The 13,800-nt window shown below is 44.5% G+C and overlaps 1 protein-coding gene across 3 annotated transcripts in view; it reads left to right on the forward strand.

The window, feature by feature from the left end:
* The window catches only part of KCNH1 (potassium voltage-gated channel subfamily H member 1), a 390,176-nt gene that overhangs the window by 266,797 nt on the left and 109,579 nt on the right, over positions 1-13,800 (forward strand). For all 3 annotated transcript variants that reach the window (XM_058701734.1, XM_058701731.1, XM_058701732.1), the window contains exons 8-9: positions 3,918-4,117; positions 10,322-10,574. In XM_058701734.1, the coding sequence (XP_058557717.1) occupies positions 3,918-4,117; positions 10,322-10,574 (453 nt within the window). The remainder of the gene's footprint in view (positions 1-3,917; positions 4,118-10,321; positions 10,575-13,800) is intronic.

Below are 13,800 nucleotides of genomic sequence, written 5' to 3' on the forward strand. Positions count from 1 at the left end.
TGCATTATTCAGGCTTTGACTACTTTTGCTTTTACCAAGCTTCTTTTGTTCAGATTGGTATCACTCCCTGGTACATTTCTAGAGCTGGCAGCATTCTTTCCCATCCTCATTTGTGTCTTTTCAGGTGGAACTTGGTCCTCAGTTTCTTAGGCAACCGTATCTGGCACTGGTGGATGGACTAACTGAAAATTTCCTTCCCTAACATCCATATCCCTGCCTTTCTCTCTTATTCTTCCCTCTCTTAGTTTTTGGCTAAGCCTGAGTAAGATCATTTGAAAGAAATTATTGTGGCCCCTCCATGCGATGGGATGGCAGGCATCAATAAAATGGAAGGAACCACTGATACATGCAACAACACGGATACATCTCAAGGGCATTTTGCTAAGTGTAAAAGGCCAATGTCAAAAGGCCACATACGTGATTCCATTTATATAGTGTTTTTGAAATGGCAGAATTATAAAAAAGGAGAAGAGATTAGTGGTTGCCAGAGAGAGTGAGTATAAAGGGGGAGCACGAGAGAGGTCTCTGCAGTGATGGCACAGTTTTTGTATTCTGTGTGGTTCTAGTTACATGAACCGGCAAGTGTGATAAAATGACACCGAATTCTACGCATACTTCATGGCAGTGTAACTCTTCTGGTTTTGACATTGTGCTCTAGTTCCATGAGATGTCACCAGTGGGGAAACTGGGTGAGGGGTATACAAGATCTCTCTGTACTGTAGCTTTACAGCTTTCTGTGAATTTATAATTATTTAAAAATAAACTGTTTTTCGGGAACCCTCTTGCACTGTTGGTGGGAATGCAAATTGGTGCAGCTGCTCTGGAAAGCAGTGTGGAGGTTCCTGGGAAAATTAAAAATAGACCTACCCTATGACCCAGCAATAGCACTGCTAGGAATTTATCCAAGGGATACAGGAGTACTGATGCCTAGGGGCACTTGTACCCCAATGTTTCTAGCAGCACTCTCAACAATAGCCAAATTATGGAAAGAGCCTAAATGTCCATCAACTGATGAATGGATAAAGAAATTGTGGTTTATATACACAATGGAATACTACGTGGCAATGAGAAAGAATGAAATATGGCCTTTTGTAGCAACGTGGATGGAACTGGAGAGTGTGATGCTAAGTGAAATAAGCCATACAGAGAAAGACAGATACCATATGGTTTCACTCTTATGTGGATCCTGAGAAACTTAACAGAAATCCATGGGGGAGGGGAAGGAAAAAAAAAAAAAGAGGTTAGAGTGGGAGAGAGCCAAAGCATAAGAGACTGTTAAAAACTGAGAACAAACTGAGGGTTGATGGGGGGTGGGAGGGAGGGGAGGGTGGGTGATGGGTATTGAGGAGGGCACCTTTTGGGATGAGCACTGGGTGTTGTATGGAAACCAATTTGACAATAAATTTCATATATTAAAAAAAATAAAATAAAATAAACTGGTTTTTTTTCTTACCAAGAGGAATGAGGTATTCATAATGAACAATATGGATGAATCTCAAGATAATTATGCAGAGTGTAAGAAACTAGTAAAAAAATAGTACAAAAGAAAAATATAGACAAAATGGACTACGTCAAAACTAAATACTTTTATGCTGCAAACAATGCCATCAAGAAAATGAAAAGACAACCCACATGGTGTGAGAAAATACTTGCAAATCATATATCTGATAAAGGATTTGTATCCAAAATATATAAAGAACACTTACAACTCAATAATAAAAAGACAAACAACCCAACTGAGAAACAGGCAAGATTTAAGTGGACATTTTCTTTAAAGAGCAGATAAGAATGACCAGTAACCATATGAAAAGATGCTCAGGTCATTAGCCATCAGGGAAATGCACATGAAAACTACAATGAGATAGCAATTCTCACTCACTAGGATGGCAGTAATCAAAAAGACACATGGGGCCCCTGGGTGGCTCAGTCACTTAAACGTTCAACTGTTGATTTCAGCTCAGGTCATGATCCTAGGGTCATGGGATCAAGCACCATGATGGGCCCCTGGAGGCTGCTTAAGATTCTCTTTCTCCTTTTGCCCTTCTCCCCCCGCTCGTGTTCTCTCTTTCTAACAAAGCAAAACAAGACATTTGGAACTCTCATACACTGCTGTTGGAACTGGAACACAGTGCAGCAGGGAAAAGAGTTCCTCAAAATGTTAAACATAGTTACCAGATAACCCAGCAATTCCACCCCTAGCTATATGCCCAAGAGAATTGAAAATATGTTCATGCAAAAACTTGTACATGAGTGTTCATAACAGCATTATTTATAATAGCCAAAAAGTGAATGACCTGGATGCCCATGAACTGATGAATGGGTAAATGAAATATGGCTTGTCAATATCCTTGAATATTATTTATTCAACAATAAAAAGGAATGAAGTACCAATACATGTTGCAACATGGATGAACCTTGTAAACACTGTGTTAAATGAAAGGAACCAGCCACTTAAGTTCATATCTTGTATGATTTAATTTATTTGAGAGGTCCAGAGTAGGCAAATCTATACAAACAGAAAGCAGATTACTGGTTGTCTAGGGCTAGGGGATTGGGAGGGAAATGCGGAATGACTGATAATGGGTATGGTGTTTCTTTGGGAGGGGGATGAAAATATTCTAAACATAGATACAGTGATTGCACAACTGTGTAAATAACAGCCATTGAATTGTATACTTTAAGTGGGTGTATTTTAGGGTTATGAATTATATCTAAATAAAATGTTTAAAAAGAGTATATATTGTATGATAACATTTATAGAAAATTCTTGAGAATGCAAGCTAATTTATGGTGACAGAAAATATCAGCAATCACTTGGGAATGGGAAGGATTATAAAGGTCCATGACCCAACTTTTTGGGAAGTGATGGAAATGTTCACTAATTTGATTGTGGTGATGGTTTTATGGGTGTATACATATGTCAAAACTTATCAGATTGTATACTTTAAATGTTCAGTTTATTATATGTCAACAATAACTCAATTTTTTTTAAAAAAGCAGAGCAAAAACATGTGTGAACTTCACAAATAAGTATTTATTAAGTTTTAAAAAATAATTTGACAGATACTTATCGGGTACTGGCATAGTGGTAGCTCCCAGGGATACAATAGCAAGGAAAAGATGGGTCCAGCCTTCAAGCAACCCATACAGGCACAAGGAAAGAAAGAAGCATATAGTTGCAAAATGGTTTATATACTATTTCCAGCTGTGTAGAAATATGCCTGGGGAGTCATGGTCACCTTCATGGGGAGGCTTACTGGAAGTGGTGGCACTTGAGCTCAGCCTTCAAGGGCAAATGGGAGTTAGAGGAAGAAGGTGGGGTTTGGTGATGATGTAATGGTCCTCTTTCCTGACACCAATGTAGGGGGAGCAGTAGGAGCACATGGTATGTACTTGTATCTCAGAGGAGACCTGATTTTATTCTCGCCATGTGAAAGCCGTGCTATTTTCCCCAGGAGCCGTATCACAGTGGATTATTATATTTACATGTACCTTAACAATAAGTGTGAAGCAAAGCTATAAAGAACATCCTTCATTGCTTGGCAGACTTGCTGTTATTTAATTGTTTGTGATGATGGATTCGGGGTCTGTCCTTGCACTACATTGTTTCCTGTGTGAAAGCCAAGACTAAATGTTTCATTCACCATCCTGTCCTCGGCAGGTAGCGTACTACTTGGCACAAGAGGAGCTTGAAGATTACTTGCCAGTAAGTTAGGAATTGGGCTGATACAGAATAACATATTTGACTGGTGGCCTTAGGCATGGCTCAAACTTTTTGAGGTTCTTCTGCAAAGGTCAGGACAGTCTGCCCTAGGTGGGGGGCAGCTCTGGCCATTGGCCTGCTCTGGACAAGTTGAGCATTCTTGGGTCCTGGTTCAAGGACCACTCATGTGTTGTCTCTTGTCTTCCTGCTTCAGCACTTCTCTATGCCACCATCTTTGGGAATGTGACGACCATATTCCAGCAGATGTACGCCAACACCAACCGGTACCATGAGATGCTCAACAGCGTTCGGGACTTCCTGAAGCTCTACCAGGTGCCAAAGGGCTTGAGTGAGCGAGTCATGGATTATATCGTGTCTACCTGGTCCATGTCCAGAGGCATCGACACAGAGAAGGTAAGGAGGGTGACAAGCTCAGGTAGGCCCTGTGTGTTGGCTTTCCCAGAGAGACCTGAGGCACTCCTAGGGCAGTGGTTCTCTAACCTGGCTGTGCATCAGAATTCATTCGGGTAGTTTGGGGTTCCCACATCCTACCTCCAGAGGTTTTGATGGCTTCCAGCTCAGCTTTGCTCAAAGACCAGCAATTAAGAGATCCGGAGCCTTTATTTAAGAAACTAGAAAGACAGCATGTATCTCTTAGATAAGAGAGGAACTGGAAGTCTAACTTATATGATGATAAGACTCAGGGCCATCCAGAGTGAGGTAATCGTTGTGACTACTTTTCCTTTAGCCTTGGGCTCCGAGATGGCACAGCATTGCCACTGATTCTATCTTTATTCAAATTTTTGATATTTTGTTCATCGTGGATTTTTTTTTGCATGAATTCTGATTTTTTGAGATATTGTATTAAACTATAATTTATCTTGATTACTGAGTTTTTAGCTCGAGACTGTTGCCTCACTGCAGTCTCAGCTCTGATGAGAATCCTGTGATTCGTGGTCATTAAAAACAGATTCCCAGCCTCTATCCCAGATGTATGAAATCAGAATTTTGTGGAGGGGAAGGTTTGAGGAGAAATCTGCATCTTTAACAAGTGCCCAGGTGATCCTATTCATCAGATGAGTCTGGGGAATACTTATGAAGGGCTTGCGCCTTAGTAGTCGTTGGCTTGAGCAGAACATCAGACATCTCTCTGAGGCTAAGGTATCTGTTTTCCTATCTGGAAAATGGAAACAACAGTAAATCCTTATTTTTCTCTACGAGTTGCATGATTCTAGATGTATTTCAATAAAGTGAAGAAAATTTGGTGGCTGGGAAGAATACAGAAAAGGTACGGTGGGTTTCTATTCATTTAGGAATTATCTCCTGTGTATATTTCTATAAGCAAAAATGTAATCCTATGTCCATTTTTCTCTGCTTCTCAGTATTTTCAACCACACTTCTCTTTTTACTGCTAATCTCTAAGGGCTTGGGGAATTCTGATTCCTTTCATTGTTAGAATAAGAAAAACAGAAATATAATGCTGTTGCAGAAATATAACACATTCAAAGCCAAATTCAACTGGCTTTGGATCAGCTATCCTTGCTCCTGCTCTTCCTCCGTTAGAATAGTTAGTTGAGAGTTGACCGTTTGAAAGGAAACCTTGAACTCAATTGAACGGATTCCAACTTAAAAGGAATGATCGTTCGGTTTTGTTGAAGATCTGCCATAATCACAACAGCAACATAATAAGCATACCACCATAGCACCAGCTACCATGCCTTGAACACACATTAAGAACAGATACTTAATGAGGCGCCCGGGTAGTTCAGTTAGTTAAGCATTCGACTCTTTTTGTTTGTTTGTTTTTATTATCTTTTTTAACATTTATTCATTTTTGAGAGACAGGGCATGAGCAGGGGAGGGGCAGAGAGAGAGGGAGACAGAATCTGAAGCAGGCTCCAGGCTCTCAGCTGGCAGCACAGAGCCTGACGTGGGGCTCAAACCTACGAACCATGAGATCATAACCTGAGCCTAAGTCAGATGACTAAGCATCCGACTTTTGATCTCAGGTCAGGCCTTGATCTCAGGGTCATGAGTTTAAGCCCTATGTTGGGCTCTGTGCTGGGAGGGAATCCTACCTTTAAGAAAAAAAAAGAGGGGTGCCTGGGTGGCTCAGTCGCTTGAGTGTCCGACTTTAGCTCAGGTCACGATCTCACAGCTTGTGAGTTCGAGCCCTGCATCAGGCTCTGTGCTGACAGCTCAGAGCCTGGAGCCTGCTTCGGATTCTGTCTCCCTCTCTCTCTGCCCCTCCCCCACTCATGCTCTATCTCTCTGTCTGTCTGTCTGTCTCTCTCTCAAAAATAAATAAACATTAAAAAACCAAACAAACAAGTATTTACCACGGTTTCCGTGTGCCTGGCCCTGCGTTCATGTGTCAGTTATGCTCTACAGCAACTCTGGGAGGGACCTACTGTTATTTCTACCCAAGAGATGAGGACACAGAGGCCCAATTAGTCTTGTTAACTGCCTCTGGTCGTAGAGTTAACAATGCCAAAGTCAGAGTTTGAATCCAATTTTTGTCTGACTTGGAAGCTTTTCCTACTATTACTTTTTTTTTTTTTTAATTTAAAACTGTACTGGAGGGAAGAAGGATAAGAAGATGAGTCCAGATGGAGTTGCCCTCATTTCTCACCTAGGCAGAGAATCAGCCGGGCAGGTCTTAGTCTCTGGCTTTGCCAACCACCTGCCCTAACTGCGCCTGTTGTTTTTGCCTCATTCAACGAGGCACGTAGGTTCTGTGGGTGCCTGGCAGCTGATGGAGCAGAAAGGAACTTTGATCTCTCAGCCCTGGGGCTCCTTTCCCAGGGGCCAGGATGGCTTTGTAAATCTGGTTGTCTGGAAAGAAGCCCTTCCCCACCCGACTGCAGGGCTGGGCTGGGTGGCTACCCATGGGAGATGGCGCCTAGTCAGCATTTGCCCTGCCCCGCCCTGCCATCTCCCTTTCCTGGCAGGCTTTGGGATTTGCAGCAGGTCCTGCTGTAGGTGAAGAGGGAATACTGTGGCAACTCACTGCAGAGCCCAGCCTGGCCTGGGTACCCCCTCTTCCTGGCGGGGGCTTTTGGTGGACGACTGTTGGGGAGGGGTCCAGTCTTGTGGTCCCAAGCCTGTCCCTGGTTCCCCTCCCCTCCATCCTGAGTCAGAATGGTCAGTGATGACCACAGAAGTCTAGGGGTATGTGGGGGTGGGGGGTGGGAGGGTGGCAGTGCTGGGCTCCTCTAGTTTGATCAGTAATTAGCTGGTGACCGTGAACATGTCACCGGTCCCTCTGAGCTTCAGTTTCCATGTCTGTAACACATGAAACTAGATGCCTTTTAATACTAAGGCCAACCTCTAAGGCCCCTTTGGCTATGACCTTCTGGACTTCAGAGGCTCTCTCAGGCTGACCTGTTGCTCTGCTGTGGTAACAAAATCAGAAACGCGAGCTCACATGCACTGAGCACTTGTGTGTGTCAGGCATTGTACCAGGACTTTCCACACACCAGCTCATGGAATCTTCAGAATTCCTTACTCATGTTCAAAAATGAAGACTTGGGAAAAGAAACTAAGTATTGCTTCAAGTTCACACAAATAGTAAATGTTAAAGTCAGGAATTGAATCCAGGTCTGCCTGACCTTAAAGTCTGTTCTCTCAACCATGTATCTGTCCTGTCCAGCCTGGGGAGGTCCCATGAGCCTCCGTGGCGACATTTCCCATTGGCCTTTGAGGCCCTCAGGAACCAGCAGGGATGGTGTGTCCTAAGAACCAAACAGAAAGGAAGGTGCCCAGGAAGGGGTCTCCAGCTGAGAAGCATTCAGCTCAGAGAGGAGTATTTAGGACCCCTCTAACCTGTCCAGTGTAGAACCAACAGAATGATGGAGATATCTGATGGCCGTAACTGTCCGGATTTCTCTACTCCTGGGCTCCCTCTCCTCCTCACACGTGTTTTCCAGTGGCTCCGGGAGCAGTCCTCATGAATAAAACATTGTCTCCATTCCAAGGGCTCTTTCACTTGCAGCCTTTGCCAGCAAAGCCCAGCCCAGGGGAAACCAAATATTTACAGGTGAAGTCACCTGGAGAATAAATCTTGGCTTTGAACTCCTGAGCACAGTTTTGACATGACTTGCAAGTGTTCTTCATTCCCTGGTGTTCTGCTTGGGGAAAAGAGGATCCAAATTAAATCTGCATTTAACAGGAGTCTTGTTTTTAATGAGCCTCAAGGAGGGAAATACTTAGCAAGCGTTCATTCTAAGCCTTGGCAGTCTGAATTTTCCTCTGCCTCAGTCTGTGCTCTGTCCCTGTCTCAGAGATCCTGCTTACCTTCTCAGCATCCAGCCACCCAAGAGCAAGAAGGAAGAGGTGCACAGAGCATGTATGGAGTCCCTTCCTGGGTCCCGCGCTATCCCTGGGGAAATGTACCAGTAGATGTAATTTCATTTCATCCTCACAAGCCAATATGCATTTTATGGGAGAAACTGAAGGGTAGAGCAGTTAGGTCACTTGGAGGGGAAGGAGCTGGGATTTCAACTGTTTGACCTCCTCTGTCCACTGCCTCACTTCCACGCAGAGTGCAGGGCCACCTGACAGGATGGGGTATGAGCAAAATTGTCATGGGCATGGTGAGACTTGGACAGAGTTTTGAAGGAGGCTTGAGAAATTTCCAGATTCCAAGGGGAGTGCCAGCCACAGAGGCACATGGGTGCAGAGAAAGCAGGGAAGCAGGGAGGGGTGCAGGCACCCCAAGGGAATGTCTTCACTGAACGTGTTTGATTTTATGCCCCCAGCTTTGTTCACTAGGCTAGGATGGGAGAAAGGATTATTTTAAGAACACTCCTAAAGAAAAAAAAAAAACAAAACAGAACACTCCTAAATTTTTCTGGAAAAGTCCATTTGAAGGCATCCTATTGTGTTACTTAATGCTTGCTATATAAGGAGCCATGCAGTGTTTTCTTACAAAATTTGGTCCAGGGAACTATTTCTCCCCCTAGAAAAGGCTGAAAAATTTTCCTTTCTCGAAAGAGAAGACCCATATGACCTCTTATAGTTCCCCTTTTGTCTTGACTTTCTAGATGCTAAGAGTCAAATTACAAGTGCATTTAGTTTGGGCAGCTACGCGAAATAAGGAGTGGTTAGTATCTAAACTAAGCTGTGGACTCAGACTACCTAGTTAGAGAGCCCAGCTCTGCCATTTTCCAACTATGTAACTTTGGGGAGATTATTTATCTCCCCTGTGCCTCAGTTTCCTTGTCTGTATGATGATATAATACTTGCACTCACATCATAGGGTTATGTGAGGATTAAATTAGCTACTAAGTGCATGTAACACTTAAAAATGTAAAATCGTTGCTGGATTTTACTTATTTGGTTATTATTTGTCTCTTCTCACCAGGTGGTAAGTTACACAAGGGCAAGGATTTTTGTCTGTATTGTTCACCACTACATCCTCAGAGCCTAGAATGATTCTTGGCATATAATAAGTGCTCAATAAATAAGTATGAAACGAATGAGTGACTTTAAAGCACTTAGCAATGCCTGGCACGCATTAAGTGCTCACTGATTATTACTTTATTTCTCTAAGCCATACCCATATTCAGTCCATCAGTAGTGTCAGTTCTGTCTCCAAAATACATTCTGAATTAGACCACTGCTCACTGGCTTCCCAGCTAGCACCCCAGTTCAGGTCTCCTTATTTCTCACCAGGATGCTTGCAGCAGTGGCCTAACTCAATTCCATAGCTCCATCCTTGCCACCCCTTGGTCAGGGCCCTGTGACTCCATCTTAAAATATAGTTCCATCTTGTCACTCCCCCATGTGTCATAATAATCCTCCAGTGTGTCCCCATCACACTCAGAATGAAATCAAAGGCTTTTCATAATCTAAAGTCTCTTCATGCACACTTGGCATTCTCCTGAAATCTCATCTCCTACCAGTTGCCCCCCTTTCACATTTTCACATCTTTCACATCGGTTATTGCTTGGGTCCCCTCACAGCCTTTGCCTTTCTGCTGAAATGTTCTCTTTCACATGGTTCCCTCTGACATATGTTGCAGGTATCAGCTTAAATGCCCCCTCCTCAGAGAAGCCTTCCCCAGATATGGATCTAAAGAGTCCCATATAGGGGTGCCTGGGTGGCTCAGTCAGTTAAGTATCTGACTTCGGCTCAGGTCATGATCTCACGGTCTATGATTTCGAGCCCTGTGTCGGGCTCTGTGCTGACAGCTCGGAGCCTGGAGCCTGCTTTGGATTCTGTTCTCCCTCTCTCTCTGCCCCTCTCCCACTCACACTCTGTCTCTCTCTCTCAAAAATAAATAAACATTAAAAAACGTTTTTAAATAAAATTAAAATAAGTAAAATTAAATTAAAAAAAAAAAAAAGAGAGAGAGAGAGAGTCCCATGTACTCCTAGCCCTGACTCTCCAGCCCTTCTTTTGAGCATTTAGCATGGATTTTTGTGGTCACTGCTTATCTCTCCCACAAGAATGTAAGCTCTATGAGCATAGGGACTGTGGCTGTCCTGTCCACCAGTGCATTGAAGAGGGCAGTCTAGCCCAGTGGGGGTTACTTCCGCCCCTGGAGTCCTGAGGGGCAACGGGATGGAGACCACAGTGAGGACCCTGACTCTGTTTGTTCCTGTGCCCGGCCAGGTTCTGCAGATCTGCCCCAAGGACATGAGAGCTGACATCTGCGTGCACCTGAATCGCAAGGTGTTCAAGGAGCACCCAGCTTTCCGGTTGGCCAGTGACGGCTGCCTGCGGGCACTGGCCATGGAGTTTCAGACAGTGCACTGCGCCCCAGGGGACCTTATCTACCATGCAGGAGAGAGTGTTGACAGCCTCTGCTTCGTGGTCTCCGGCTCCCTGGAGGTGATCCAGGATGATGAGGTGGTGGCTATTCTAGGTAAGTGTGTTGCTTTTGCTGGACATATACCTCTGGTGCCCAGGGTGGGCTTAAGCTACTGGAAAGCTCAGTGCCACTGCTACCTTCAACCAGGGAGAGATTGCTCCTCAGAGCAAGGTCGGTTGCTAGCATCTATCCTACAAACAAATATTTCAGTGCCTGTTTTGTGCCAGCTGCTGTCTTAGGCACTTGGAGTATTTCAATGACAAAAATGGGTTTTGTCTTCAAGGGGCTCCCAGGCTACTAGAGGAGATGCACAAATGAGCAGATACCTGCATACAGTGCAAGAGGTATCCAAGTCAGTGTTCCAGTGTCAGTAAGACTTTCTGGAAGAAATGATACCTAAGCTGAAACCTAAAGACTGGAGAGGAGAAGGGACAAAGGAGTGTCCTAAGCAGAGGGGAAAACTCATGCTGTATTGAGAGAGAGAGAGCATCCCTGTTGAGAGAGAGCATGATTCATTTGTAGAATTGCCAGTGTTTCCCCTTCAGCATGGCTGAAGCACACAAAACAAGAAGGGCCACAGGGAGAGATGAGGCCGGGAGGGAGCTAAGCCCTGGGCAGATCATGGCAGGCTCTGGGAGCCACGTTAAGGGACTTGGGCTTTATTTCAGGGAGCCAGCGAAGGGGTGTAAAGCAGGAGAGAGGCACAGTTGTATTTGAACTGTAGAAAGATGGCTGTCATTGCTGCTTGGGGAGTGACTGAAGGGGGATGGCTGGGGCAGCGAGATGAGGTTGGAGACATGCTATCCAGGGGCAGGTTGATGGGGCCCTGAACTGACGTAGTGGAGGGCACGTGCAGAGAAGCAAATGGAGTTGACTCATTCAAGAAGTAGAATCAACAGATGGTGGGTTTGCTGTGGGGGGAGAGGGAAGAGTGGATGGGGACTGCGGGATTTCTCACTTGGGTGACAAGGAAGCCTGTGTGCCACCCACTGTACGAGGGGATGTGGGAGGAGGAATGGGGTCATAGGGAGACATGTTGGTATTTTGGCATTTTGAGCATCAGTGGCCTTTGAAGGATTCATCTGATTGCCTAAGGTAGCTACACAACAGCTCTTTACTGGGGACATGTCCACCTCTCTGAAGGGACAAGCCATCATAGTAATAGCCATCATTTACTGTCATCTAGTCTGTGCAGGCATTTTACATATGTATTCTCATTTTAGCCTTATGGTAACCCTATGAAGTGATTTTATTATCCCCATTTTTAAAACATGTTTATTTATTTGAGAGAGAAAATCCGAAGCCGGCTCCACTCTGTCAGCGCACAGCCAAACTAGGGACTCGATCCCACAAACTGTGAGATCACGACCTGAGCTGAGATCAAGAATCAGACGCGCTTAACCAACTGAGCCCCCAAGGCACCCCATTATCCCCATTTTGTAGATGAGCCAGTGAAAACTCAGAGAGGTTAGGGAACTCTCCCAAGGCCTCACAGTGGATGAGGTCCATGGAGCCAGCATCCTGGAGTCCCCCTGAGCCCAAAACCTGTACGCTGATCCATTTGGCAATACTGTAATCCTCACAATAATTTATGTAGATTGCCAGGTACTGCTAGGAATTGTGGACATCTTTAATCCTTTACATATGATTTCTTAGGAAACTGAGGCAGGGAGAGGTTAGGTTACATGGATGTTAGATGTGAGATTCAAACTAAGAATACAAACTAAGTATCTAAGAATTTATATATATGACTCAAATTTTGTTCCTGCTTGATTTTGGAGTACATGATATGCAGCCTTTCTCTTGCTCCTCTGGCCGCAAGCCAATTTGCCCTCTTGATTACATTCTGCTCAGGTTAACCCAAGGATGATTTATATTCCTTCAGCATGAGATGGCAGATGGTCAGAGGGAGCCTGGGATAGAGACCGGGTGTGGGGTGAAAGTTGTAACTGGTTTTTTTGCTAAAATAAAGGTCTGGATTCCTGCTCTGCAGACAGGGTTATTCTGTTCCTTGCCTTCCTCATCCACAGAAAGCTGAGATTTTACTGCGTATAGGAACAGAACACACAAAGGGTAGGGCCACTGTTTTGGGATGGCAGCAGGGAGAGGCCATTTATCTCTTCTTTTAATACTCATCTGTGTCCTGGATAGAGAGGACTTTCTATTGGAAATCACTGTTGAGATATTCACCTGGCTGAGAAGAAGAGTAGTGGCTAGTGAGCTCTCCTTTGAGTTGTAATTGGAATTGAATTTGAATTTGAATTGATCCTTCAGTTAAGGACATCTTTCACTGATCCCCCTCAGTGAGAACTCACCATATGCCTTTCCAAGGAGTCTATGCTGGTGACCAGCACCATCCCCCTTGCATCCTCATAAGCAGAGCATCCTTAATGAGCTCAAACAGCTGCATATTCGGAGTTGGGGTTGGACACTGAGGCATGGAGATAAGACAAGAGCTACCGGAGGGTTGAGGAAGACAAATGACTACTTCCCTGCTGGGTCTCAATTCTCCTCAGCCGGGGATTCTTGTAGGGAAGCAAACCAGGCCTTGCTCCACCGTTGATTTACTTGGTCAGTCGACAGCTTCTCCAAATTTAGCCCTCTGTCTCCGGCCCTCTGGACATCCTGCCTGCTTCAGTTAGCAATGTGGACAGGACCTCCGCAATAACACAGCAGCTTCAGATTCAGAGTGGTTGTTGCCCTGAAGCTGTCCAGACTAGAAGAAGCTTCTTCTTTGTGTCCCCAGGGGCCAGATTAGATCCAAAAAGTAGGTCCCTGGAAACTTAAGTTCAGAGTTTTGTTGCTATTGTTGTTTTTTCCCAATTAGGATATCTTTTGCTCAATTTACTGAACTTGATTTTTTCCTGCAAAGGGGGTTCAGGTGACAAATGGTTACTAGAACCAGATCTTGATTGCCTTTGGATGCATTTTAGTTCAATCCAACCACAATTTATTGAACACCTACTACTTACCAGGCACTGTCATAGAATTGGGGTTATCAGTGAACCACACATTAGCCCAGACTTCAAGGAGCTTCTATAAATGCAGGAGACTGACATTATTGAAAAGGCAACAGTCACGCTGCTTGATAAGTGTTACCACTTCTAAAGGATCTAAAGGATCACTGGACAAGTAATTATTGCGCAGGTACCGTATCTAGTGCTCCCACGAGGAAAAGAAATAGCCAGGAATCCTTAGTTATCATGAAGCGGAAGGCTTTAGAAAAAGCCCAAAGCTCCTCTGTCTCATTCAGTTGTCTCTACTGTCTTGTTATCAGTTC

The sequence above is a fragment of the Neofelis nebulosa genome, chromosome 15, assembly GCF_028018385.1.
Source record: "Neofelis nebulosa isolate mNeoNeb1 chromosome 15, mNeoNeb1.pri, whole genome shotgun sequence".
NCBI classification, from domain to species: Eukaryota; Metazoa; Chordata; class Mammalia; order Carnivora; family Felidae; genus Neofelis; species Neofelis nebulosa.